Source organism: Dipodomys spectabilis, unplaced genomic scaffold, assembly GCF_019054845.1.
Source record: "Dipodomys spectabilis isolate Male_0828 unplaced genomic scaffold, ASM1905484v1 ptg000051l, whole genome shotgun sequence".
NCBI lineage: Eukaryota > Metazoa > Chordata > Mammalia > Rodentia > Heteromyidae > Dipodomys > Dipodomys spectabilis.
Window position 1 is genome coordinate 3,408,781 of NW_024870728.1, and position 27,216 is coordinate 3,435,996.

Genomic DNA, 27,216 nt, shown 5'->3' on the forward strand with positions numbered 1-27,216 from the left:
CCCTCTGCTCCCCAAATTAGAAAAATGTATATACGAGATGCATTTCATTATTAAACAAAGTCAGAGTGTAGCCAGCTTGATCATTTTGGGGAGAGTCCAGAGAAATTAATATTGCTCTCATCACTGGTCAGGATAAACAAGTGATTGTTGTCTAGAGCATAGTCTGCCATACCCTTAGCCCTTTAAACTAGCGTTAGTTTACTTTTCAGTTGCCTGGAGGTGGCCTTAGAGAACGATCCTCCTACCACAGCCTCCAATCTAGTTGGTATAACAGAAGTGCACCACCATAGCTGACTTATTTGTTGCAGTGGCTCAGTTCAGGCTTGATGATCCTCTTAAATCTCTCCTAGCTGGGATTACAGGCATGTCAGTCCTTTTTGGTGCTTGCTCAGGAGTTATATGGAACCAGAGGCAGGTTGGCACTCCTACCTGCCCACGTCCTTGCTTGTTACTGGCTGGATTTTACCTCTTCTGATTGCTTCTTGGCGTGGATGCCATGTGAAACAGCCCAAGTCCAGCTTCTTGGGAGACCCTCAGGGTGGCAGGATAGGGGTAGAGGAGGGAGGTGTCAGGCTAGCCCAGGCGTGTCAGAAGGGAGGAGTCCCATGACTTACAATCTGGGCAGCTTCTGCATTTTCCTCTTGTTGGAAGGGCCACTCAGACAGGAAGGGCTTGAACTCAGGGCCGGGGTACTATCTTTAGGCTTTTATTTTTCTTTTTCTCAAGGCTATTGTTCTACCACTTGAGCCAGTTCCACTTCTGGTTTTCTGGTGGTTACTTGGAGATAAGAGTCTCATGGACTTTCCTGCCCAGGCTCCTTGGAACCTCAGTCCTCAGATCTCAGCCTTCTGAGTAGCAAAGATTACAGGGAGGAGCCGCCATGCCCCCGTGGATGACACTGCTCTTTTGGTGCTGTGGCCAGCCAGCTAAGCTTGGGACTGCCTCTTTCCTGCCCCAAATCTTGCGGTTGGACTGCTGTTCATTCCAGCCCTGCAAGTCCTCTACTTCTCTCTCTCTCTGACAGACTTTTCTCCCATTTTTACCCTCTTTCCCCTTTTTTGATACTTTTGTGCTATCTCTGCTTTGCCAGTTGTTTGGCTTCCTTTCCTCCTGGCAGCCACATTCCCAGCCAGTGTCACTCACAATTTGTTTTTTTGTTTTTTTACTTTAATTGGAATGAAGTTTCTAGAGACAAGGGTCTATATCCTAGCTCTTTGTAACCAGAATGAACACATGGGTAGTCACCTAACTGAGGAAATCTGGTTCATGCATAAGTTATTTGCTCATTTAAATGCCATATAAAGAAAATCCCCAGCGGTAAAAATTCCTTGTAGATTTCTATAACCTACCTCTGTGACATTTCATTACATTAAAAGTATTTTTAGAGATTCAAATACAGGAAAAAAACAAAGAAGAAACTTTTCGTCATTCTTTTGGGAAGTCTACATTTTGTCTTTTAAGATATCTCAGTCTGGGGCTCAGGGGTAAATGCGCCGAAGAAAGTTTGGGAAGGTCGGCCCCTGTAGAATCATTAACATTTTCTTTTTGTGAACGTGTAAGATTTAAGAATGAAAATGCAAATATTTTACCTTTTCACGGCCATTTTAGATCCATAGTAGAATAAGGTCTTACAATAGAGGCCGGGGAGGAATCCCCAAATGTGGACACGGTCAAGTAAAAAGCACTAGTTAGAAAAGAACAAAAAAACAGAGGAATTGTAGGGCTGCCTTAGAATGTGTAATTTAGATCTAATTCTTATTGAACCCATCTGGTTACTTAGGGCATTTCCATAAATTTTAAGTTGTTCTTAAATTGAAACTACATTTCAATATTATTAGCAACAATCAGGATTTAAACATTTTATTATTATTATTGTTATTAATGTTTGTGTCTCCTGGAGATTTGAACCCAAGGCCGCAAGCATGCTAGCTGGGCAAGCTCTTTATCACTTTGAGCCATGCCTCCAACTCTTTTTGTTTCTGAGATAGAGTCTCACTCGTTTTGCCTGGGCTGGTTTTGAACTTGAGATTCGCATACCACTGCCTCCTGAGTAGCTGGGATTGCAGACATGTACCATCACCCTTGATTAAAATTTTTCTTTGTATTATTGAGCATTGGGTTTCAAAACAAATGAATTGGCCAGAATTTCATGTTTGGCTGTCTTCCTAAATGTTGTCTCTGTCCACATCATTTACTTATTGGAATAAGCTCTGTCAATGAAAGCATTTCCTGTGGCCATAGCTGGCCAGCTGAGGTTCCCAGGCCCCGCCATGGTGATAGGCCAGGTGGTCAAAGAAGAATGAATGAAATGTTTTTCTTACTAAAGCAATCCTGTGTAGCCGACTGCAGCTGGGTGGATTTCTGGTCTACCCACAGCTTCGGTAACAATGTAGGAGATTCTTTTACCTGCTAAATTCATGTAAATTTCAGGATTGGAATCAAGAAATGTAGGGAAACTCAGTGGTAAATTCAGTCTGAGTTCATGTGTCAGGACAATGGTGTTGGTGTGAAGGTTCTTGGGCAGTGATCTTCACCAATGTCCTTCTCCCCTGCCTCTTGCAGCCCCTTCTGACTTAAAGGTGATGTACAGAGGGGTTACAATTATGTAAGTCAGGTAAGGAGTACATTTCCTTTTGGACAGTGTCACCTCTTCCCTTGTTTTCTCCAGTTTTTCACCTTCCTACTCCCTCCCCCAAGTTGTAAAGTTCATTTCCAACATAGTGCCTACTGACTATCACTGCTGAATTGGTTCACCCTTGGCCCCACTGTTTCTGTGCTTCCTCCCCACCTCCCCAAATCAGATAAATTTACATACAAGACAAAGGGTGCAGAAATATAAAACAGTGACAAAAGGAAATAAACCGAAGGAAAATGAAAAAAAAAGAACTGAAAACAGTACAATAAAAAACTTCTTGTTTCCACTTCTTGGAGTTCATTTCAATAAGCATTATTTTATATGATCATATGCACATAGCTATTGGGCCATTGCGATCCTCTCCTAAGAATATCCTCCTTTGTTCTCACTGTGTAAATGTTTAGGGCACTTGTTTAATTAATCATGTCCAAGTGTAATTATTAGTCTTTTACTATCTGTTGAGTTTACTTGTAAATTTATAAGCACATTCTAATTATTACAAAAGGAGGCAAACTGCAACCTTTGTTTCTTTGGGTGTGGCTTACTTTGCTTAATATAATTTTTTTCCAAGACTTTCCATTTCCTTGCGAATGGAGCAATGCCGTTCTTTCTGATGGAAGCATAGAAGTCCATTTATGCAGTGAGAAGGACTCCATAAGAACGGGACAGAGGAGATAAACGTTTGGAAAGATCAGGGAGCCTATCGAGAGGAACATTTAATATTTCTCTAGCTTTTACAAAGTCATGGTGGTTGCACCTGTTTTTCTTGGATATAAAACTCAGAGCAGTGAGTATAGGGGCTGGAGTAGGGCATGTCAGCAGCAGAAAACCGTCCAGATCCAGTAAGGAATATAAACATGTAGGACTGAATTTCGACCAAGACTCTTGCTCTCTCATGAGTAATGCTCCCTCTGACATTTGGGTTTTGAATGCCATGGCATTTTTGGTTTTCACATGCATCCTTAACAAGCAGTGCTCTTATGGACATCCTGTTTTATAATTGTGAGTTTGGCCTACAAAAATTCTCTTTGCAAGGCAGATGAGTAGAAATTCTTCTTTGTGTGTGTGTGTGTGTGTGTGTGTGTGTGTGTGTGTGTGTGTGTGTGATGCCATTTATTTAAAATTCAAAAACAGTTGCCTAGTATGTGCAAGGTCATTGGTTTGATCTCCTCGGGTGCTTTCTTGAAAGTGATCACAATCAAAGGCCACTCACATTGAATCTTTGGTACCCAGAGGTCTTAAGAGTTCCTTCTCCCACTGCATGTTTGAACTTCTGCTTGAGTGTTTTCAAAGAAATCCCAAGGAAATGTCCCATGTTCCATCATCTTGTCATAGGTCTCTCAGCTGGTTGATCACTATTGACTTTGTGATCTTTCCTGGACTTGTCAGTTGAGAATAACAGTTTTGGAAGGCAAAAAACAAACTGTCCTACGTGTGTGCCAATTTTGCCAAAGACTGGACCTGGTCGTCTTTTCCAGTCCCAAGTAGCAGGTGCAGCTTAAGGTGAAAGCCAGTTTTGGCGTTAGCCAGGAATAAATTACTTCTGTAACTCAATTCTCCAGTACCCTCTCAGGTGCTGGTTTTGGTTTATAACTGAAAGCAGGCCCATAAAGCAATTCTAGTCTCTCACCATGGTAGGAGTTATTGGGTCTCAGACTGGTTGGGTGGTGAGAAAAAACAGGATAGCAAGGGGTAATGATGATTGGAGAACTGCTAAGTGGGCTGATGCTTCTGTCTCTAAAACTGGAATCAGGTGGGGATATTAACTATAGGAAACATCTCCTACCTTCATCATTCTCCTGAGGCAGGCTACTGGGCCCAGCTTTTAGGAGTCTCCTCCTCTCACTGACGAGGCTCTACCACCCTGGCTTAAAATGTTTTAGATCCACTCCTAGGAAGAGAAGATTTCTTCAACCACTGGGCAAAGTTCTGGCCAGGAGGAAGATGGTAACAGATAGCTGGGATTGTGGGAGCAAACATGCCAGTATGGGGGTAAGGTGGAGAGGTCGATCAGGCCAAGATTACTTAGTTCTTACCATCTAGGCTACCGCCAGGGATGGATTTATTTTAGGGGATGTGGCGGGGATGTGTCACTGACAGTAACAAGAAGTCTGGCATTGATGAGGAGCCCTCAGTCTTAATTGGGGCCTTGACTAAAAGGAAGAGAAGCCAAGTGGGTAAGGAAACAGCGGATACAGGGAGGGGGTTCCCAATTTGAATGGAGGCCACAGCGGCAGAGTCAGGAAGGCAGTGCGGTGGGTAGGCTTCGCTTTAGATCTTTAATGCACCGGCTGGCTGGGCAGTGGGGGGGGTAGGGGTGTGGAAGAGGAGGCCACGGCCTAATGCTGGGGAGCAGGCCCCAGACCACTAGACAGACATCTCAGCAGGCCCCAAAGAGGTTCCTGCTTCTGTTGTCGAGGGTGCATTGAGCTCTGCAGCCGGGGGGAAAAAGTAGAAGCAGCCCCGGTTGATCTCCTCCTCAATCTCCAGCGCCACCTCGTATCTCCTTAATCCCGACATGTCCAGGGCTCCAAACGTCTCCTGGAGGGGGGCTGAAGGGTGGGCGCAGCCTCTAGAAATTCTCTTAACTGAACATGTTAACCAGTAACCACATGGCTAATGACAGCCCCTGGATCATTATCCTGATGAAATACACGCCCACAGCATCTACCCATCATCCACACCCCGCTGACCATCAGTGAGTTATCCTGATGAAATACACGCCCACAGCATCTACCCCTCACCTGCACCCATTGACCATCCGTAAGGTCGAGCTGCTTAGTTTCAGGTGTGGAACATCAGCTTGTGCCAGTCTCTGACTTGAGAGAGTTGAAGCTTTGGGCAGGCAGGATGCCCACTACTGTCCTTGCCCTGAGGCTAGTCTTGTTTACAGAGTCATATTCAAAGGAGCACAGTCTAGTAGCTCCCGAATGAGATGAATTAAAACACTTTAAACCTTAGCTCATCTCTCTCTCTCTCTCTCTCTCTCTCTCTCTCTCTCTCTCTCTCTCTCTCTCTCTCTCTCTCCCTCCCTCCTTCTCCTTCTCCCCCTCCTCTCTCTCCCTCCCCCCCTCTTTCTTTGATGTCTCTGTCTTTTCTTAACGTGCTGGTACTGGTGCTTGAACTCAAAGCCTTGGCACTTTACCTGATTTTTTTTTTTTTGTCGTGGGGCTTGAACTCTGGGCCTGGGCACTGTCCTCAGCTCTTCAGCTCAAGGTGAGTGCTCTACCACTTGAGCCACAGCACCACTTCCAGTTTTCTGGTGTTAAATTGGAGATAAGAGTCTCAGCGACTTTCCTTCCCGGGCTGGCTTTGAACCACAATCCTTAGATCTCAAGCATGAGCCATGGGCACCTGGCATTTTTTTTTTAAAACTCAAGCCTAGTACTCTACCATCTGAGCCATAGCTCAATTTCCTGCTTTTTGGTGGTTTATTGGAGATAAGAATCTCATGGGTTTTCCTGCCCAGGTTGGCTCTGAACTGGGGATCCTCAGATCTCAGCCTCCTGAGTAGCTAGGATTACAGGTGGTTGCCAGAAGTGCTTGGTGGAATTGTGAAAATGCATCGCACTGAGAAGACATCCTGGCCTCCTGGCCTTCTCCCCTCTGTCTGCACATGCTTGGCACCAATTCTCTCCCCACTTTCTCTTCCTTTCTCTTCTTTCCTTGTCATTTTATCTCTTTAGCCTGTGCCAGTGCAGGCTCTCTGTTGTTTATTTTCTTTAGTTCTCTCTGTCCTGTTCATTACCTGGTTTCTGGACTACTAAGAACTTGACTGCAAACAGATCCCACAAGAGTCTTATGACTGAAGTAAGGCACAATGGTAAATATTCACTTAACAGCTGAGTGTTACCTAGGTTACATGGTGACTGAGATGATGCTGTACAAAAAAGAAGACATTGGGAAGATAAAGGCTTTCCTATTAAATATCAGGTGAATCGGTTTCAGGGCTAGGAGCCCTCAGAAGGGAAGAGTAATCAATTACCTATGGGAAAGTGAAGGTGTTAAACTTGAGGAGTGTCTTGAACTTGGCCTTGGATGAAAACTGGGCCTGAGTGAAAACAACTGTGAGCACCGGGGTGGGAGAGAGAGGTCGTGGTGGTGTGAGACACAGAACGGGATCGACTTAGAAAATTGCTGTTGTATTCACCTGGGATGTAGAGTTGACACCTGGAAGTGCAGATCCCAGTGGAGGAGGGAGGCAGGGCTGGAGACAATCTCAAAGGCTTCTGCTTGGAGGTTTGAGCCAGCGCCCTGCATAGGCAAAGGTGCATCAGAAGAGAGGGCGTGGGTCAGAAGGCACGGGCCTGGGCACAGCTGATGTGCAGCTGTGTGGGGCATGCCAGGGTTGGATGGGGGCCAGCAAAGAGGAGGAAGAGGAGAGATGAGTGGATGGGAAGGTGTGAGGGGTTGAGAGGGAAAGGCCCATCCGGAGGGAGCTTTTCAGGGTCTGAGACCTAGCAGCAGACCTGCAGAGGCGGTCTTGATTCCCGAGTGTTCGTTCTTTCCATCCTTCCGGTCCCCAGGGCTGGGCTTGGCTGCTCTTTCCCTTTTCATATCCAAAAGTCAGCAAGTCAGACCGAAGCAAGTCCCAGATCTGCCCTCCTGCTTTGCTAGCAAGGCCGCTGGGCTGCCGCACAGTCCCCTCACTGGGCTCGCCCGCTCCCACGCCTGCCTGCTGCCTGCTCCTGTTCCTGCCCCTCACAGCCCGGCCAGCCCAGTGCAGCGGCTGAGCGTCTTGCCTCTGTCCCAGTCTTTTGTTGTTGTTGTTGTTGGTTGCGGGGCTTGAACTCTGGGCCTGGGTGCTGTCCCTCAGCTCTTAGCTCAAGGCTAGCGCTCTACCACTTGAGCCACAGCACCACTTCTGGTTTTCTGAGTGGTTTATTGGAGTTAAGAGTCTCACTGAGTTTCCTTCCCTGGGCTGGCTTTGAACCATGATCTTCAGATCTCAGCCTCCTGAGTATCTAGGATGACAGGCATGAGCCACCAGCACCTGGCACCCAGTCTTTAAGTTAGGACGTAAAAACCAACCAGGGCCGGTGTGTCTTATCCTTAGTTGTATGAACTTGCCCAATGAGACATCCCTTCCGGATGGGTCAGGGCTGGTGCTCAGCGACCTCTGGAAGGATCAGGGCTGGGTTACACCACGGTCAGAGTTAGCCACTCTTTGTCTTGGAGCCAGTAACTAGGCTTTGCTCCCCCAGGACCAGCTTACCCTTACCCTCTCCTCCTCTTCCCTCCCCATTTCCTTTCCTCGTATTTACCATGTGAGCTCGCAGTTGAGTGTTTATATGTTTGTGTGCTTTTCCCTCCTCCTCCTGAATACTGTTTCTTGTTGCGGCCCTGGGATCTGACTTCAGGCCTTTGCACTTTCTAGGCGGGCGCTCCATAGCTTGAGTCATGCCTCCACTCCGTTTGCGCTGGTTAGGTTTTAGACAGGGCTTTGCACTGTGTCCAGGCTGGTGTGGATCACAGTCCTATTTGTGCCTCCCGTTGTTGTAGCTCGGATTCTTGAGATGAGGTCTCGTGAGCGTTCCTGTATCCTGGCGGGATCTTTAATCTTCCCAGTTTCAGCCTCCCATTAGTTGAAGTGGCGTAATGTGTCAGTTTGCCCAGCTATTGGTGTGAGATGGGGTCTTGAGAACGTGTATCCTGAGCTAGACTTGAACCTCGATCCTCCTGTTTTCCACGTCACAAGAGGCTAGGGCACAGGTGTGAGCCACCAGTCCTTGTCCCTCCACGTGCTTTTTGACACCTGCCTGGTGGTGGCAACAGAATAGTGGACAAACAAGTTAACATTTTAGTGGATCAACGGGTACTAAAAATTAATTTTACAGGTGAATAGACACTAAAACTGACCAACACACTTGGCTATTTCATAAGCAAAGTTTGTATAACCTTGAAGCAGGGGAGACCATAGTTTGAAGAATGATGATTAGGCTTAGCTGTTAACCAGGCACCGGGGAAACCTTCCAGGTAGAAAGTTGGAGCGGCATGTGCCAAGGCCCTGTGGCTGGAGAGGGCATTTGATATCATAATATCAGAAGAACTGCAACAGCAGGGAGTCCGTGGAAAAGCGACGGCTGCAGCAAAGGGGGGGCTGGGTTAGCTATCAGACAGGCTTAAAGATCCCAATGCGCGAGGAACTACTACAGCGATGAGCTGCAAACCGCTCATCTGGGTCTGGGGCTGTGCTGAAGCATACATGGTTTTAAATCTGCAGAGAATAAATCTTCCAAATCTAGAGCTTCCTTCCAGTCCTGGCCTTGAGCTGCAGGAGGGAGTTGACCGGGTGGTAGGGCCTAAGTAATAATGGCGTGTTCATAACAGTGTATGAGATAATGGTGGGCGTCCAGGCCCCCGTGAGCCGGTGTGGGGAGAGTCGGTGGAGCAGACCAGGAAGGCTGCCGGGAGGCCCAGAGGCCCTCCGTGTCCTGGACTGTGCTCCCACGGTGAGCATGCCAGGGTGAACCGGAAGGAGCCCAGGCTGCGTCAGATGACGCCCACCTCCCCGCGCCTCCTGTTTCCCGTCTCGTGGCTGGGCACCATTGGGCTTCATTGCAATCCGTTGCTGAATTCTGTTTTCACTGCAATAAATTCATGCCCTGAAAAAGAAAGATAAGAATGGGGTGCCAGTGGCTCACGCCTGTAATCCTAGCTGTTCAGGAGGCCAAGATCTGAGGATCGTGATTCGAAGCCAGCCTGGGCTGGAAAGTCCATAAGACTCTTATTGCCAATAAGCTACCAAAAAGCCAGAAGTGGCACTGTGGCTCAAATGGTAGAGCACTAGCTTTGAGCAAAAAAGAAGCTCAGGGACAGTGCCCAGGCCCTGAGTTCAAGTCCCAGGACCAGCCAAGAAAAAAGAAAAGGAAAACATAGTATGTATAATGCAGGAAGTGAATGCACTTCAAACTAAAAATCTCCAACCCTTTAAGTCAATCCAGGGAACTTCTTTTCCATGATCTTGGGGTTACCAGGCTGTCTTGCTGGTGTCCCCTGAAGCTAGAGATTCTGAATAAAAGCAGGACAAGGCAGGACCACAGAAGAAAGGCAACTGAGAGCACCAGTCCCCAGACAGATGAGAAGACAAACCAGTCCATCAGCAGCTGGCATACAACGCCTCCATATGCCTGATTCACCCCTCCCTCCCTCCCTCCCTCCCTCCCTCCCTCCCTCCCTCCCTCCCTCCCTCCCTCTGTGTGGAATGTCCATTTTCAGCCCAATGAAGTGTGCCTTTCTAATCCTTTATTCTCCTCACACCCACACAGAAAAATGATTAATTATTTTGGCATGCCTAATAATGTCATTAATCAGGAAATCCTCATTGGATATTAATGAGTGGACACGGAGTGCAAGTGTATGAGTGTTCACAGTAATTTCACAATTGATTTGCTGGCATTTGACAAGTTGAAACCATAGTAGTGGAAGATGAAGTGATGTAATTCCAACTGATTAGCAAAAGGTGATCACATAGGCATTAAGTAAATGAAGAAGTTCAATTGGGCATTCTGGGTGAGCCAACAAAATTTCAAAGGAAAGTGTCAATTAATTTTTTACGTTCTAATCATTGGTATTCAGGAACAGGCCCTTTCAAAAAAAGTGTTCAATTATGCTTTTTTTTTTTTTCACACACAAGGAGAGAATACTTTGGCTAAATGGAGACTGCCTGATGCTTGAAGGAGGCAGCTGGAGAGATTTGACAGGCCTAACGGTCAATTTTGCTTCCAAAAACAACTTTATCATTTGAATCTTTGTGTATCATTATGCACTCTTTTTGTACCAGCCAGTCTTTCTTGAATTGGGTGCTGTCTGTACTTAAGAAAATACCTTTTAGCTGGGCGCTAGTGGCTCATTTCTGTGATCCTAGCTTCTCAGCAGTCTGAGAGCTGAAGATCATGATTCTAAGCCAGTCCGGGCAGGAAAGTCCGTGACACTCTTCTCTGCAACTAACCACCAAAAAGCCAGTAATAGGAAAAGACATTTCCTTGCATTATTGATGCTAGGTATACTTTGATCCCGACATTATTACTAAATCTGAGCAATAATTTCTAAAAGGTAGCCATGCAACTCTAACCTCTCTGTACAGCACCTTCACAACAAAACAAAACAAGATAAAGAAGTAGTCATCATTTAAGAAATAAATTCCCTGACCCAGGTTTGACTTGGGAGGCCGAGCGGGAGGCTGGGTGGCCATGTGCTGGTTTTCTCCGGAAACTCTTTCCCTCAGACATCCACAGCTCCATGTTCCATCTAGACCTGCCATGGTCTGAAGGCTTGTGTCCCCTCCGACGCCTCTGATGAAATCCAGTTCTCAGCCGGGGTTTGGGGCAGGCATTGGGGGGGGGGTGACTTCCTCCATGAGGGGGATTAGTGTCCCCACAAAGGAGGCCCCGAGGACCCTCACCTCTCTGCCTCATGGGCCCTCACCAGATCTCAGCACAGCCGGTGCCTCGGACTTCCTAGACAAAGAAAGAAACTTGAGTTGCTCCAGAGCCAACCATTGGTGGCAGTGTGTTTAGCAGCCAGACACGAAGACAGGACTTCTTTCAGATGTTGGTTGTTGATGCTGCTGTCCGTGGTGGTGATGCTGATGAGGATGTACAGCCTATACTGCATTAAAGGCTTTGCCTATATTAAGACCTTCTGTCATAGCAACCACCCAGGAAGTGTCATCTCTACTTCTCAAAGAAGGAGCCCAAGGCAGAGAGGTGTTCAGTTCCCTTCCACCAACCCTATGTGATAGAATAGGAGCCGGGCTCCCATGATCAGCCAGGCTCTGTACTACTGAGGAAGAGGAGGGAGGGAGATGTGGTGGAGTTTGTGTTTTGTGAGTGTGTGACAGCACATGGCAGCTGAGAGACAGTTCCATTTGGACCTGGTGGCCGAGGCAGTGGGATGACACGGAGTGATTGGTTTATAGGCCTGTATTGATTATAGTAGCGCTGAGCTGTTGTAATCCAGGCAGTGCAGATGCAGTGGCTTGAAGAAATTACAAGTTAGTTAATTAGTCCCTCACGTGCGGCCTGGAGTTGTTAGTCCAGCACACAGGCTCCATCCCTAGAGCCACGCAGGCTTGCCAGCCAGTGGGAAGGGAGCAAGGGAAGGGGTCACAGGCCCTGTCATTTAGTTATTCTAAATTATATTATTAAAGCACAACAGGAAGAACAAAGGCTTGTATTCTCACTGATTTCAGACAGGTAACAGAGCCTAATATTAGTGACAAAAGGGGAAGGGTGGGAATTAATTCCTGAGAGGAATTAAGCAAAAAATGTGGCACTGTAGGCTCGTCACCTCTGCTGTGCACATAAACCGTTGCTTGGAGTTGTGTAGAATGCCAGCCTCAGAAGGACTCTCCAGCTGTATTTTGCTATTTTTTTTTCCCCTTGTAGTTTTGGGCATTGAACTTAGGGCCTTGCTCTTGCTAGTCAGGCACTCTACCACCTAAACCATGCCTCCAACTCATTTTTGTCTTGGTTATTTTGGACGTAGGGTCTCACTCGATGCTGGGGGTGGCCTGAACTGTGAGCATCCTGTTTATGATACCTCATGCTGCCGGGCATGCTAAACACACGCCGTGGCTTCCGCCTTTGGGCTTGTCGCACCAGCAGGAGCAGCACCAGCACCAAGCTTATAACATGTGGATGTGCATTTGCACATGGGGGTCATGGCATCTTAAGGAAGTACTTACTTAACCTCCTCTTCCTTACCCTCTGGTACGGGCTGCATTGTGCATAAGGGAGACCAAGGAGGAGACCAGTTCTTATGACAAGGGTATCAGTGGGCCTTGGTTTTGTAGCCTGACACCCCGCACCTAGCTCTGGCTCCCTTCTTCCCCAGGGTTGCTTTTTGCCCCTCTTCTAGCATTGTCAAAGACAAATCTGCTGGTCAGGATTTACAATGTCATGGATTTTTTAAACAATTTTTTTTATTATCTTTAAATAATTTCTCCAAGGGGTTTCAATTCAACATGTCAATTTGTGTGTACAAAGCATCTTGATTATTGTAGGCATTCACACATACTGAGACCGAAGGAGGACACTCAGGGGAGGGATACAAAGGCCCAATGCCCCTGTGCCTCTGATCATAGAAAATAATATTTACTGAGATGAAAAAAAGGATTTTTTATTATCTCTAAATAATTGCACACAGGGTTTTCAATTCAACGTAGCAATTTATGTGTAGAAAGCATCTTGATTATTGTCACTGTCATAGATTTTTAGAGCCAGGGTTGGTAAAATAATTATCCAGACTGGAGAACAGAAGAAACAAAGTTTCTTAGGAAGCTGGTACAAGTGAGACACAGTGGACAGACAGGTAGAGGAGGACAGCGTACCCAGACAGGGTTGGGAGTGGGCGTGTGCCTTGGGCAAAGCTATTTTTGATCCGCCCCCTTTTTGTGGCTATTTTTAATTGGCTATCTCTTCTTCAGATTATGGTTGGGATTTCATAGGCCAGGAAACGTGTTGGGAGCTCGGTGTTAAGTGCACACTCCATCGGGCCCATGTTACCTGCTGGACTCATTTCTGCATTTCAGGCCCTAGGCTCACCCCTCATCTGGTCCTTGGTAGTGTCTGCTTCACAGGGGCCCCGTTCACACACACTACATGTTGGGTCACAGATCCTTCTTAAGGAGCTAGCGCAGGTGTGCCATTGCCCCTGCCTCTGTGGCGTGAGATTCCAGCTGGAGCTGGAATCTGGTGCCCCGAAGTCCTTCATGTCTGTCTGGTGTGGGCTGCGGGCCTTGCTGAACGCTGAGCAGCGTTTGTGGGCCTGGGTGATGGCTCTCTCAGTCCTCATCGGAAACCTCGGCACGTCTGTTTTCAATACCTACTGCTCAAGAATTTATAGGCAGTTATTTTTTTTAATCTTCCATGTATACTTTGCCTTGAGCAGAAAAGAAAATGGTCTTTAGGCAAACGACTGGAGTGAGAGGAGCAAATCCCACTTGCTATTAATCCCAATGAGGTGTTAACTACAGAGTCCATTTAAGACTCTTTAGCGTTAATATTAAAAAAGAGAAGCAGTAAAACAGTTAATGGCCTGAAGTCAGCCATCTCGTGTGCTTTAATTGATGCTTGACCACTGTTTGCCACCGATAATGACTGCACCCCTTTCATTCTCTTTGTACCAAGGGTGTGAGTTGGACAAAGTTAGTGTTTTTTGAAAGCCTGTACGATCGCAGAGCATGTCATCACTGCGTTTATTAGCCCTGTTCGGTGTCGGGGAGAAGGGCAGGGTGTATGGCTTTTGTGCTGGGAGGAGGGCAGGGGAACTAGGGAGGGACACATGGAGGGAGAGAAAGAAACCCAGATTTTCTTCGTCAACCCTGACTAGTTACTTGGGACATGTTTAGATGATCCCTGGGTAATCTTTGCAGAGATTTCTTCTTCATTATAGTTTTTTGTAAATTGTGAAAATACTGTATAGAGGGGTTACAATTACATGGGCAAGATAATGAGTGCATTTCTTATCAAACATTGTTGCCTCCTCCTTTGTTTCCCCTTCCCATCCCTTTCCATCTCCCCCCCCCCTCCCCCCGCCAGCCCCCAAAGCACTGAAATTAAGGGAACTCATCCTGTTGTGAAGCAAATAGACGTGGGTCTCCTGGTCCATTGCTGTTCCCCATCCACCCTCCCTCTCCCAGTACCTAAACGTGGAGCGAACTTTGTGAGTCCTTGTCACGTTTGTTTCTTCCCTGCTGGACTCACGTGTCCCTCCTCTGTGCCAGCGCGGCCACAGTGCGGTCCCAGGTCAGACACCTCGGAGTACTTCCTGCTCCTCAGGCCCAAGAAATCTCTTTTCTCACCATGGTGAGGAAACCCTAGAGACATTTCTATATCGTGTCATTCATATTGATACTGAATGATTACTAGTGTACTAATCGTCGGATAGCTTTGTAATACTCCTCTTATTTGATGACGGTTGGACTATAGGACTTGGTTTCTGAGTCCCATCCATTCTCTTTTCCCCTCCGTATGTTTTCTTTATCTTGCAGTTTTTCAGCAGCATCTGTGTTTGGATGAGGAATCACTTAAATCCTCAGTCCTGATATTGCTGACTTCCTGTGTCCTTGTCCTGCCACGGGTCAGCTTGCTCCACTTCTGCGTCTCGCCAGCATTTCAGCTCCACTGTATTCACAGTAAAAGTCTCCATTCGCCTCTTGTCAATGCACACAGGGGACACATGGTTTCCCTCTGTCCTTCATACCCTGTGTCTGCTGGGAAGTCTTGGTTCTTCCCTCCTGCCTTCTCTTCCCCTTCCTTCTTTCTCTCCGGCCTTTCTTTTGTAAGTCTCCTCTTTGTTGGTTTTAGTTTGCACCAGACGTCAGTTGGAGCCCCTGTGTAGGGCTAGGCCTCAGTCTTGGAGTTGATCACAGAAACCCAGGTGCAGCAGAGGCCCGAACAAGTCTTTCTGACCAACGTGGGAACAGAAACATTGTCTGCACAGATAGATGACCAAATTGCTGTCTGATGCTCACAAGGGCACCTCTCATTCAAAGCAATTGTGACTTTAATAATATTAACTTAGTGACTTAGAGCTGATTATTTATTTATTTATTTTCCCCCATATGGTTCTTAAAGGAAGCTTACATCTGAATTACCTTGAGCTTCTTTTGCTCAAAGCTAGAGCTCTATCACTTGAGCCACAACACCACTTCTGGCTTTTTCTGAATAGTATATTGGAAGTAAGAGCCTCTTGGACTTTTCTTCTCAGGCTGGCTTTGAACTGTGATCCTTGGATATGAGTCTCCTGACTAGGATTACAGAGTGAGCCACCAGCTACTTTGCTTACTTAGGAAATCTTTTAAAAAACATGTCTACTGGAGACATATCTCAGACCATGGGAACTGAGTTATATGTGTTGGAAAATGGGAATAGATACTTTGAAAAAGCTCCTAAAAATTTGAAGCTACTAGGTTCAATATTAGTTAAGAACTACTACATTGTGTGTAGTATTGGGACTTTGCAGTCTTGTTTGTCTATTTCCTCAAGGCTGGTGCTTACCCTTGAGCCACACTTCCACTCTGGGCTTCTCATGGGTTAGTTGAAGAGTCTCACAGACTTTCTGTGCAGGCTAGCTTTGAACAGTGATCCTTGGATCCCATCCTCCTGAAGAGCTGTGATTACAGATGTGAGCCATCAATGCTTGGCTGCTACTACAACTCTTGATGGCAAGTTTGGAGTAGCAGAAACCAATAGTGATTCTTCTTTGTGCCTGTGAAATCTAATATGGTACCACATTGATAGACATGAGCTTGATCAATGGTCACTGAGGACATGGGAGCAAATTATCTAGAAAAATCTACCTTGTGTACTTTAACTATGTACTTACTTGAGTACCTGCTAAGTAAATTTACCAGTTGAGCAGAATTTAAAAAATAAACCTTGGAAGGAAGTCTCTTTCTACATAATTATAAGGGACTGTGTTTTTGAGATGCTAAGTTAACAGACAGATAATAGAGACTTTGAAAATAATTTAATGTGAAGCTAGAGAACAAAGGAGAGATGTAAAAAAATACCTTTATAATTACTGGTATCTGATGTTATCTCTATTGTTTTATGTGTAGAAATGTCAGATGGAACAAGACCTCTTGTAGCATCCCAACATTCTATCAGACTGCTTCTCCACCCCAGGTCACCAGAAGTTGATAAATAATTATATTTTAGTAACCTGGTATTTATGCATTTGGGTGACTGCTGTTCTTTGAAGTGGATGAGTAGACATTCTGGCACCCTCTCTTAGGGAATTGTCTTTGCTGCTCTGGTCTGGTGTGTGCCTTTTCTTGACCTCTTTCACCCTGTCTCTAAGACTTGTTCTTGGTGTGTGTGGGGCACATGAATGGAAGAAGGAAGGCTGGGCAATTGCAGTCATTATATTCAATGTACATTCTGTAACCACGGAACTATGTCACTTGAGAGTCGAGATGGGCAGGGTGACGTTGATCAGGATGCAGAATCTGACTCGTGGAATTGAAACCTCTTTGTACAACTACTTAGTAATAATAAAAATGAATGATAATAAGGAAAGGGAGGCGTGGCTCAGTAGCCAGTGAACAAAAGCATCAGGTACAAGTTTGAATCCCAGTCTCAGATCACAAAATTAAGGGATAATTATAAAAAGATTTGCTCTTCCATCAAGAGAGCACAGTAAGTTAATCAGGGCCCGGAGCACGATGCTGTGCACTTGACTGTGGCCTAGAATACTGAGGAAAAAAGTCGTGAGCCAGTGAAGCCGGCGCTGCCTCTGGTGGTTCTAAGGTTGGCAGCAGGAGAGTCCGTGCAGAGCAGAGCAGTGTGGACATGTTTGCAGAGACCAGATGGGATGAGCAAGATGTCACAGAGTGGGGCTGTGACGGAAGAGGATCGCTGTTCTGGGCCCCTCCATTTCCTTCTTTCCTGAAGCCGGTAGCAGCCAGCAGTGTGTGCATGTAAACCACCACCGGCGTCAGACCTGTGGCTCCTGTCTTTGCGGAGGCCCCGTACTGTGAGGGGCCGCCCTCATCTGGGATTCGCTGCAGCACGTGGCGGGCTTTAGTAAGACTTGTTTCAATGCTCAGGACAGACAGAGGTGCAACCCGAAGACTAACTTCCCTCTGTTGCTAGAAGCAGCTCTGAGAGCTGGGGGGCTCTGGAGAAAGTGAACCCCTTTCCTCCCTCAGCCCGAGCCTGAGCCTCGCTTTTTCTTTTTTCTTTTTCTTTTTGCTTCACAGTTGCCTTTTGCTTAACATTTAGAAGGATGAATAGTGAGCCTAGTATGTCCAGCCTCACTTTGAACAAATTTGATATAACAAGCAGAGGCACAGCACCCCAGAGTACAGGGAATTCTAAACTGGGAATGGCGCTCATGTGTAGTGAGAAATAGCAATGTTTAGCCCGGCACCAGTGGCTCACACCTGTAATCCTAGCTACAATACTCAGGAGCTGAGATCTGAGGATGGTGGTTCGAAGCCAGCCCAGGCAGGAAAGTCTGTGAGACTCTTACCTCCAATTAACCACCACAAAAAAAGAGCTGTGGCTCAAAGGAGTAGAGTACTAGCCTGGAGTGAAAAAAGCCCATGCACAGCGCCCAGGCCCTGAGTTCAAGGCCCATGACTGACCACCACCACCACCACCAAAAGCAATAGCAATGTCTTTTTAGGTGACCATCACCTAATGAGATGATAGGAGTTGACGTGCAAGCCAGCTAGATTGATGTGATTCACTCTCTCTTTTGTATCCAGGTTCTTATGGTTATTTTAAGGTAATGCACTTGTGAGAACAATATGCATGTGTGCATCACAATAAGGAATTTAATAAAGTGAGGGAAACAGGGTGTTTGAAAAGTTTAGAGAAGATGACCACAAAGTCATTCTGGAACTTGTTTTCTGGATAGCAGGGTGCTCTGCATTTCTTTTTCTCTTATTCTTTTGCTGTTGTTAATTTGTGTTTCAGAAAATATATATATATATGTTTTTTCAGGTAAGGGGTAGGTTTATTCAGTAGACCTGCTGGACCAGGCAAGGTTGGCACTCCACGTGGCTGGGAAAGGCCTGGGAATGAGAGAGAGAGCTGGGAAAGAGAGAGGAAAGAACTAGAAAAGAGCAGAGAGAGCAGAGAGAGCTAGAAAAGAACAGAGCAAGAGCAGAGAGGAACAGAGAGAGAGTTAGAATAGAACAGAGAGAGCAGAGAGCTAGAAACGAACAGAGAGCTAGAATAGAACAGAGAGAGCAGAGAGCTAGAAACGAACAGCTCAGAAAATATTTTTATTATCTTTAAGTAGTTGTACAAAGGAGCCGCTCACGGAAGCAGCTTATGAACACGGTGCATCTTGGTCATTGTCACCCATCCAGCATTCTCCCCCATGCCTCCCAGCCCACCCTTTCCCTTACGTATCTTGATTTTAGTTTAGGCATTGAATTTGTTTCTGCCATTTAACAAAGCAGTTTGTGTGTACAGAGTATCTTGATCTGTGTCATCCACCTTCCACCCGCTTCCTCCCACCCCTTCCCTTACAGTTCTGAGCCCTGTGGTCTATACAGTGAATTCCTGACTGCATTCCTCCCTCTTCCTCCTTCATTCTCCTACCCCTTGCCCTTGGCCTTCCCCTTCCCTCTTGCAAGCACCTGCTATTTATTTTGTTGGGCTTTGACTCACTCTTTTTTTTAGAACTATACTATTTGAGCTCTCCATAGAGTCTGTGACACTTCAGTTAATTCACTTGTAACCCCTTGCTTACCGCCCAGTGTGTTTACTTGTAGATTTATAACTTGTCACAGCCTGCTTGAAGTAGTGATACCGTAGCTTTATGAATAATCTAAATTAAACATTTATTTGTTTAAATTTGATTTTATTACAAAGATGCTGTACGGAGGGGCTACGTTAACGAGTCAGGCAGTGAGTTCGCTTCCTATCCAGCATCGTTGCCCCTCCTTTGTTGTTCTCCCACTAGCCCTTCCCTACCCACCTACTAAACATTTATTTGTACAATATTAAAATATATGTAAGACTATGGAAATGAATATAGGGTTCCATTATACACGAGTCTTAATCCCTTTTGTTGTATATTTTCTTTCTACTTTTCCTGCGGGGAGGCTGAGTGTAGATGCAAGGCCTCACCTTTCTGGATAGGTGCCTTCCACATCAGCCATGCCCCCAGCCCTTTAGTATATTTTAATATATTTTTCTCCAGGGCTGGCCACAGGCAATGATCCTACCTTCAGCTTCCTGCCTAGTTGGTATGAGAGGTACCTGGTATGACTGATTGCTTGAAATGGAGTCTTGCTAACTTTTTTGCCCAGGCTGTCCTGAACTGTGATCTTTCTGATCTTCGCCTCTAAAGTAGCATTGATTATATCATGGGCCACCATGCCTGGTGTTCTTTATACATTTTTTTTCTTCCGTCAGTCGTGGGGACTGAACTCTGGGCCTGGGTGCTGTCTCTCAGCTCTTCAGGTCAAGGCTGGCACTCTACCACTTGAGCCATAGCTCCACTTCCGGCCTTTTCTGCTTATGTGGTGCTGAGGAATTGAACCCAGGGCCTCATGCATGCAAGGCAAGCGCTCTACCACTAAGCCACCTTCCCAGCCCTCTTTATTCATTTTTAATAAAGAAATAAACTTTTATATTTGCAGCCAGAAGTTCCCTTTCTGCCCATCTCTGCCTCCTTCTTCCATTTGCTGAGATTGGTTTGTTTCTTTCCATGCATCTCTACATAATTTTACTGTTTATATATTTATACATAAAAGAGCTTCATGCTGCTCTGTATGTTTTAATATTTATATAAATACAAGTAATGTTGAGAGAAAAGCAAGTGGAGGAATATTTTATATATTATGGCAGGTAATCATTTTCAGGTTTTATGCATTATAAATTTTATCTTGAAGCCTGCATCTGGTCTACCATCTTTGTTTGTGGTGCCTATTTATAAATAATTTACAATTTTATTTATACAATTTAGGTTTATATAGAGGAAAATTAATTTATTTTTATGATTCATTTTGTGTCTCATTTGAAAATTTTCATGCTGTGAGGCTGGTGAAACAGCCAACTTCTTGTGTTTCTACTTGGAGTCTTAAAGTTTTTTGACATCTTAGCTTTTTTTAAATTTTATTTATTTATTTTTTTAAATCTTGGTCCTAGTGCTTGAACTCAGGGCCAGGGCACTGTCCCTGAGCTTTTTTTGCTGAACCCTAGTGCTCTGCTTCTGGATTTTTGGTGGTTGATTGGAGATAAGAGTCTCATGAGGGCTGGGAAGGTGGCTCAGTGGTAGAGCGCTTGCCTTGCATGCCTGAGGCCCTGGGTTCGATTCCCCAGCACCACATAAGCAAAAAGAAAAAAAGCCGGAAGTGGCGCTGTGGCTGAAGTGGTAGAGCACTAGCCTTGAGCTGAAGAGCTGAGGGACAGCGCCCAGGCCCAGAGTTCAGGCCCCACGACCGGACCCCCCCCCCCCCCCCCCAAAAAAAGAGTCTCATGAACTTTCCTGCCCAAGCCAGCTTTGACCTGCAATCCACAAATCTCAGTCTCCTGAGTAGCTAGGATACAGGCCTGAGTCATTGGCATCCAGCCTCAACGTTACCATTTTTAAGCCATCTAGATTTACTTTTATGTATAATCAGAAATAGAGATCAGAATGTACCTCTTTTCCTCCTGGTAATGGAATTTATTTCAATTGCTCTTCAATCAATCATTTTCTTTTGTTCATTTTTTTCCCCACTGACTCCTGGGCATTCAGAGTCTTTTATCAGCCAGTTGCTGGTTTCTAATACTTGTAATCCTAGCTACTCAGGAGGCTGAGAGCTGAGGATTATGGTTTGAAACCAGCCCAGACAGGAAAATCCATAAGACTCTTATCTCCAACTACCAGAAAAGCAGGAAGTGGAGGTGTGACTCAAAAACGCTCAGGGAGAGCAGCTAGGCCTGAGTTGAAGGCCCAGAACCAGCACACACATAAAAGAGCCCATGTCGTAAAATACCCATGCATATCTATAAAAATATCTGTGGATATGGGTGTATATGAGACTCATGGACTTGATCTTACTCTTGAACAGCACCAAGGACTAAATATCTTGGCACATTCATGAGTTTTGGTAGTATTTTCCTTTGAAATAAAAAGTTATATTCTTATGAGAAAAAAATGCTTGCTTACTAAAATATTCACTAAATAAATACCAAGATATTTATTTCTTCATTCCAGCTAGAAGCTATATTAATTCCTCAGTATTCTATGTTTATGCTAAATAAATGTAAGTATATGTGCTATAAATATCTATATTGACTGCTATGCATGAATGGCTGCCTTATACACCTAAAGATCCTTCAATGATAAATAAGACAACTCAGTGATATTGTAATCAATATTCAGCTCAACGTTTAGCTATGATTAGCCCAGTTTTGTTAGTTAGCTGAAATTATCCATTTTACTTGGTGGATAAAATCAATACCATAAAGTCCAATTGGTGATCAGGTGAATTGCTCATTAATGAATCCAACACGGAGTGTGCGCTGGCGTTGCCTGCCTACCTGCGAGGGGGCTGGGGGCCGCTGTGTAGACTGCCGGCAGAATGGGGGACATTCCAGAGTACTCAGGAGAAGCTTTGAGTGACAGGGGGAAGAGCCGGGTTTAGAAGCAGAGATTGAATTCCAAGGTGGCCCCTAGGGGTGGAATTGAGAGATAGGAACAAGTGAAGGACCACAGGCCGTGTCTGGAGTGATGTGTCTGGTGCTCCTTGCTCTTGACCACGTACATCTTGAAGACCTGACATCTGGATGGAGAGTCGTGTTTGCTTTACTCCTTTGTGCTACACTCACTTTTTCTTTTTGGTCAGACTGGAATGCTACCTAGAGCTGGGTAGAGGGTCGGTTGGTGAAGCCATACTTTACTGTTGCGATTGTTTTGGTTTTCTTTCAGGGTTTGTGAATGATTCCGTGACGAAGTCTATCGTTGCCTTGCGCTTGACTCTGGTGGTGAAGGCCAGCACGTGCGCGCCAGGGGACAGCCGCCCGAATGACGTAGAGTGCTCGGGAAAGGGAAAATGCGCCACAAAGCCATCGGAGGTGAGGGGTCAACCGGGGAGCATGTGGACGTATATCTGCATGCATAAACACATGTGTATGTGGGTGCACACGTCAAACGAGGATAATAGAGACCTGGTGTATTTGCTGGAGAAGCCCTCCAAATTTCTGGCTTCAATTATGGATTAGTATGCAAAAATCTCCCTGTGATTTGTAATACGTTTGTGTACTGATACATCCTCTAGCTTTGGAATGACGGAAGACTATATCTGGTAATAGAATCAAGAGAAATGGAAGAAATAAAAGGTAAGTGCAGTCATTGGCTTATCAGTGTTTGGAACTGTTGTCTGCCAATGTGGTCATTTCCGCCTGGACTTCACATTTCTCTAGCAATGATAATAGAACTGCAGATGGAGAAGAGCAGGCGAAGGCATGAGGCAGAGGCAGGGGTGAGAGGCGGGCCTTGGGGAGCTAGCACCATGACGCATCGCTGTCCACCTCACCCCAGGTCCGGGCGCCTGTCCCCCGTACAGTTCTGCTCCAGGGTGTTGTCTCCACCAGGCCACTCTCTCTGTCTTCTGGGGCCTGTAGGGAGAGAGAGGGGTGTTGTCTCTGTGGGACTGCCATCTTTGCCCATCTGCCTAGGTTTTTTTCTCTCTGACTTTCTCTGAGCACTGTAGAATCCCTGGGCTCTCCCACATTTGTTTTTTTAATAGCTGCAGTCACACGGAGCATGGGCCTGAGGGCAACTTCCTCTTCTTGTCTTCCGCTTAGGGACCAGAGTTAGCCATCAGTGACTGGGACCATCGTACCAGCAGTGCAGAGCTTATTAAGACAGTTTCTCCGGAGGGCTCTGGGCCCCACCTGGAGAGCAGAGGTGAGGGAACCAGTCCTCTCTACCCTCAGGGACAGGATTCCACTCACCACTTCTGGGTTCTGTTCTCTGTCATCTTTCGCTTTCTTTTCCTTTCCCCAGTCTACACATTTTTCCACTGGAGTTAATGTCCAGTGAAGGTAGACCCCCCAGCCCTCCCCAAAGTGTGATCTGTTCTAGGATGACTTTAAGGGCAGCAGGGACCATGTTCTTAGATAACCTGGTGCCTTTTCTAATCACAGTGTGAACTTTGATGAGTGTCTGATGAAGGAGAGAAGTTTTGGGGGAAATTTTCAAATATTTCTCCATCATCTTAGAAAACCAGGAGTTTCCTATCTTAAGTATGATCTGGCAGTTGCTTTAAAAACACATTTTTTTTCCTGTGTGATTTTCACTGGAAAAGACAGAAAATTGACGGGACGAGGGAGAATGATGAGGGGGTGGCACTGGTGAAGACGTATCGTATTCATAAACGGATTTGTCGAATGGGAACGCCTTCATTCAGCTACTTGGAGACAATAAAAATATAATTTAGAAAAGGCAGAATGTGGTTGGGAACTCTGCAGAGGGAGCAGCAGAAAGGATCATTTTTGCCAAAGCTTTGAAAATGGACCCAAAGGAAAACCAAGGGCCGAGTCGTAGCCCTGCTTGTGAGAGGGAGGAGGAGGAGGATGGAGAGGAAGCTGGGGCGCGAGCCCGCACAAGGTGGCTTTCACAAAGGCCTTCCATCGCCGCCAGCTGGGACCAGTCCACCCTCTTGCCTGAGGGAAGCCTCATTTATGAATGCATTTGATGGGAAAGAAAAGCAAAAGATCCTGAGTGTTCTTCTATGACAGTCAAAGCTGGGGTGGGGTGGGTCACGTACCTGGGAAAACAACGAAAAAGCAGTGAAGAACCCATTTAATAAAGAGAGTGAGGGACTGTGAGTGAGTGCCTCCCCGCAGGCCGTGCAGACCCCAGTGAACTGAGAAAGACAACATCAGCCAAAGAGAAATGTCTCATAGGAGCGGGGAGCAGGGGTCGCTTCTGGACCTGGTGACTGACAACGTGGTTGGGTTCACTGCAAGCTCACGTGATCGTAGCACACAGGTGCTATGGGCATGTGCCCAGCACGCAGGACTCCTCCGTGAGAAAGCTGCAGCTGGGGGTCTCAGTCTGGAGCTTCACACCAGCTCTCTGGAAAGGCAGCGGACACGTTTAGCACCTGGCAGGGCTGTCGGCAACCCTTGGGAAGCACGAGGAAAAATGATTCAAAAGTCTTGGTGAGGGATTGAAGCCAATTTTGGCAGACTCACCTCAGAGGGAGCGGATCTTGATTGGGGGTACCAGCGTCTCTGAAGGGCATCCAGCATCCTTCTTTCTTCCCTGTCACCTCCTGGAAGCACCTCATTTACCTCTAAGAGAGTCTCTGCGGCCGTGGATTCTGCATCAGGTCACAGTGGCCAGTAACTACATCAGCTATTATCATTATTCCTGGTGACTCTTGAGCAAATGATCAGCCTGGCATTACCATGTCCAAGATCCACCACTTTGGGTCATGTTATCTTGGAACAAAATGACTCATGCAAATCAAACCACCTCTGCAGGGTGGACTGGTGGCTCAGCTGTTTCTGTGTCTGCTTGAGTCTCGTGGGTTTTTGTGGTGCTGTGGTAGTTACAGTGACATAGCAGTGTTTTCCAGCAATAAAGATCATGGTCATCATGTTTCTTCCTTGTCACTGTCTCCTACAATAAGGAGTTATTTGGTCCAGCCTTCTACACCAGGTTAGAATCTACTCTACAGAGCAATATAAATCGAACTGCATGTGGCGATTTAATTTTATTGTTTCTAATCATTTTTATATTCTCTTATTAGATCATCCATCAGGATAAAAAGCAATTCTGTTATTTCTATACCACTCTCATTGGGTAATGGAACTCATTTCTCCCCTGTCAGCTGTACTTTGGTGAGGGGATATTTCTCAGTTCTGGGTTGATAAGTGTGATGATAGAGCTTAAGCTGGCTGTTCTGAGCTACTGCACTGGTCCAAGAAGGGCTTTTCAAGTGTTTACTGTGACGCCAGCAAAACCTTCCTTCCTATTTTCTGAAGGCTGCTTTTGTTACAAGAGTTGATTCTGAGCTGTCCTTCTCTTGACAAAAATAAGTTGGCCGTTGGTCCACTATTTATGTCTTGGAACTCTGTCCCCAGGTTGGTTAGCCTACTTGCTCTGACCCCCAGATCACCTGTTATGCAGGTCTGTTTGCTGGCTTGAGTGTTCAGTCTTTTGAGATCCAAATTAGATGCCATGGAACTTGTCTGTCCAGATCCAGTCATTCTTATTAGGCAGGATTGTACAAAGGAATAAAACCAATAAGATGGGCTGGGAAGGTGGCTCAGTGGTAGAGCGCTTGCCTTGCATGCATGAGGCCCTGGGTTCGATTCCTCAACACCACATAAGCAAAAAGAAAAAAGCCGGTAGTGGTGCTGTGGCTCAAGTGGTAGAGCGCTAGTCTTGAGCTGAAGAGCCGAAGGACGGTGCCCAGGCCCAGAGTTCAATCCCCATGACAGACAAAACAAAACAAAACAACAACAACAACAACAACAACAACAACAAACCCCAATAAGACTCCATGATACATGTCACGTGATCGTAGCACACAGGTGATATGGGCATGTGCCCAGCACGCAGGACTCCTCCGTGAGAAAGCTGCAGCTGGCGGTCTCAGTCTGGAGCTTCAGACCAGCTCTCTGGAAAGGCAGCGGACACGTTTAGCTCCTGGCGGGACAGTCGGCAACCCTTGTGAAGCACGAGGTATCAGATTCTGATGGTGCAGGCCCACAGACTGGAGAGTCAGGAAAGAATTGTCTAAATACTGCTGCTCCCACCAGGAGGAGCTGAGGTTGAGGAGTCTGAATTCCATTGATGGGCTGAATTCCTTCTTGCTTGGGCCGTTTGGCCTTCTATTTTATTCAGATATTCAACTTAATTGGATGAGGCTGACCTCACCCTTCATCTTCTAATCATCCTTCACGTGATGAAGAACAGTCTACTTTATTAGAGGTCTGTGGATGTAAATGAATTTCACCACAAAACTATCCTGGCAGAACATCCAGAATAATGTGGGATCAAATATTTGGGCCTAGTGGCCCAGCCCAGTTGCTCTATGAAATAAACTGATTACAAGGTTTTCTGTGTTCTCCTAATTCTCTCTTGCCCTCTTTCTACCCATTTCACTCCTCTGTCCACAAGGCTGAGGGCATTTGTGAACATCTTGTTTACCATGGATAAATAGCCTGAAACGCATCCTCCAACCTCCTCTGCACTTCGACTCTGATGCGTTTGGTAGGACAGCTGTGTGATCCTGATGTGCAAGGAGATCGTAGACAGTAGTCCTGGAGTCAGAGGTCCTGGGATCATGCTGCTCAGGCCCCATCCTGGCTTATTTCCTTTTTTTTTTTTGTCTGTAGTGGGGCTTGAACTCTGGGCCTGGGCACTGTTCCTCAGCTCTTTAGCTCAAGGCTAGTGCTCTACCACTTGAACCAGAGCACCACTTCTGGCTTTTTTCTGCTTATGTGGTGCTGAGGAATTGAACCCAGGGCCTCATGCATGCAAAGCAAACACTCTACCACTGAGCCACCTTCCCAGCCCCTGGCTTATTTCCTAAAGCGACGATGCACCATGTGTTTTTACTCACACATCGCATTGTCAGCCATTTCAAGACAACTCAGAATGAGTAACAAAAGATCAATGCTGAGAAGTGATCGATAAGCATCCCACCATTTTCCTGTTTGCTGGCCCTGGTCTGTATTGATGAGAAATGGGATTGTCAGAAGGTCCCTAGAGGTCTCCTTAGCTCTTGCCTGAGCATCCATCATCTTTAGGCTGCTGGTATGGGGCAGGACACTAGCTAGTGCTAACCACTGAAAATCAGTTTCAGTGTCTATAGTATCTTCCTCTGCTTGCCTTCATAGCAGGGGCCTGGACCTAGGGATGTGCTGCTACAGAGTTCTTAGCTCATGGCGCCTCCCTGTGACCCTCCTGTGGTCCCAGGCTTGGGTGCTCGGGAGTCTGCTCTTCCAGCCTGCATCAATGCTCTTCCTGTCGGCTCTGACTTAGTAACGCTTTATTGACCAGAACTAGTGGCTTTATCCACAGCTGACAATACTTGCTTTCTTCTGTACCCCACATGGCCGGGCACCCCACATGGCACAGGACACTGTCCTGTGGACCCATCT

The 27,216-nt window shown here is 46.2% G+C and overlaps 1 protein-coding gene across 1 annotated transcript in view; it reads left to right on the plus strand.

Annotated features, from left to right (window-relative positions):
- Dner (delta/notch like EGF repeat containing) overlaps positions 1-27,216 on the plus strand; it is a 164,211-nt gene that overhangs the window by 14,598 nt on the left and 122,397 nt on the right. Inside the window, exon 5 of the mRNA XM_042679326.1 lies at positions 22,022-22,167. Within this exon, the coding sequence (XP_042535260.1) occupies positions 22,022-22,167 (146 nt within the window). The remainder of the gene's footprint in view (positions 1-22,021; positions 22,168-27,216) is intronic.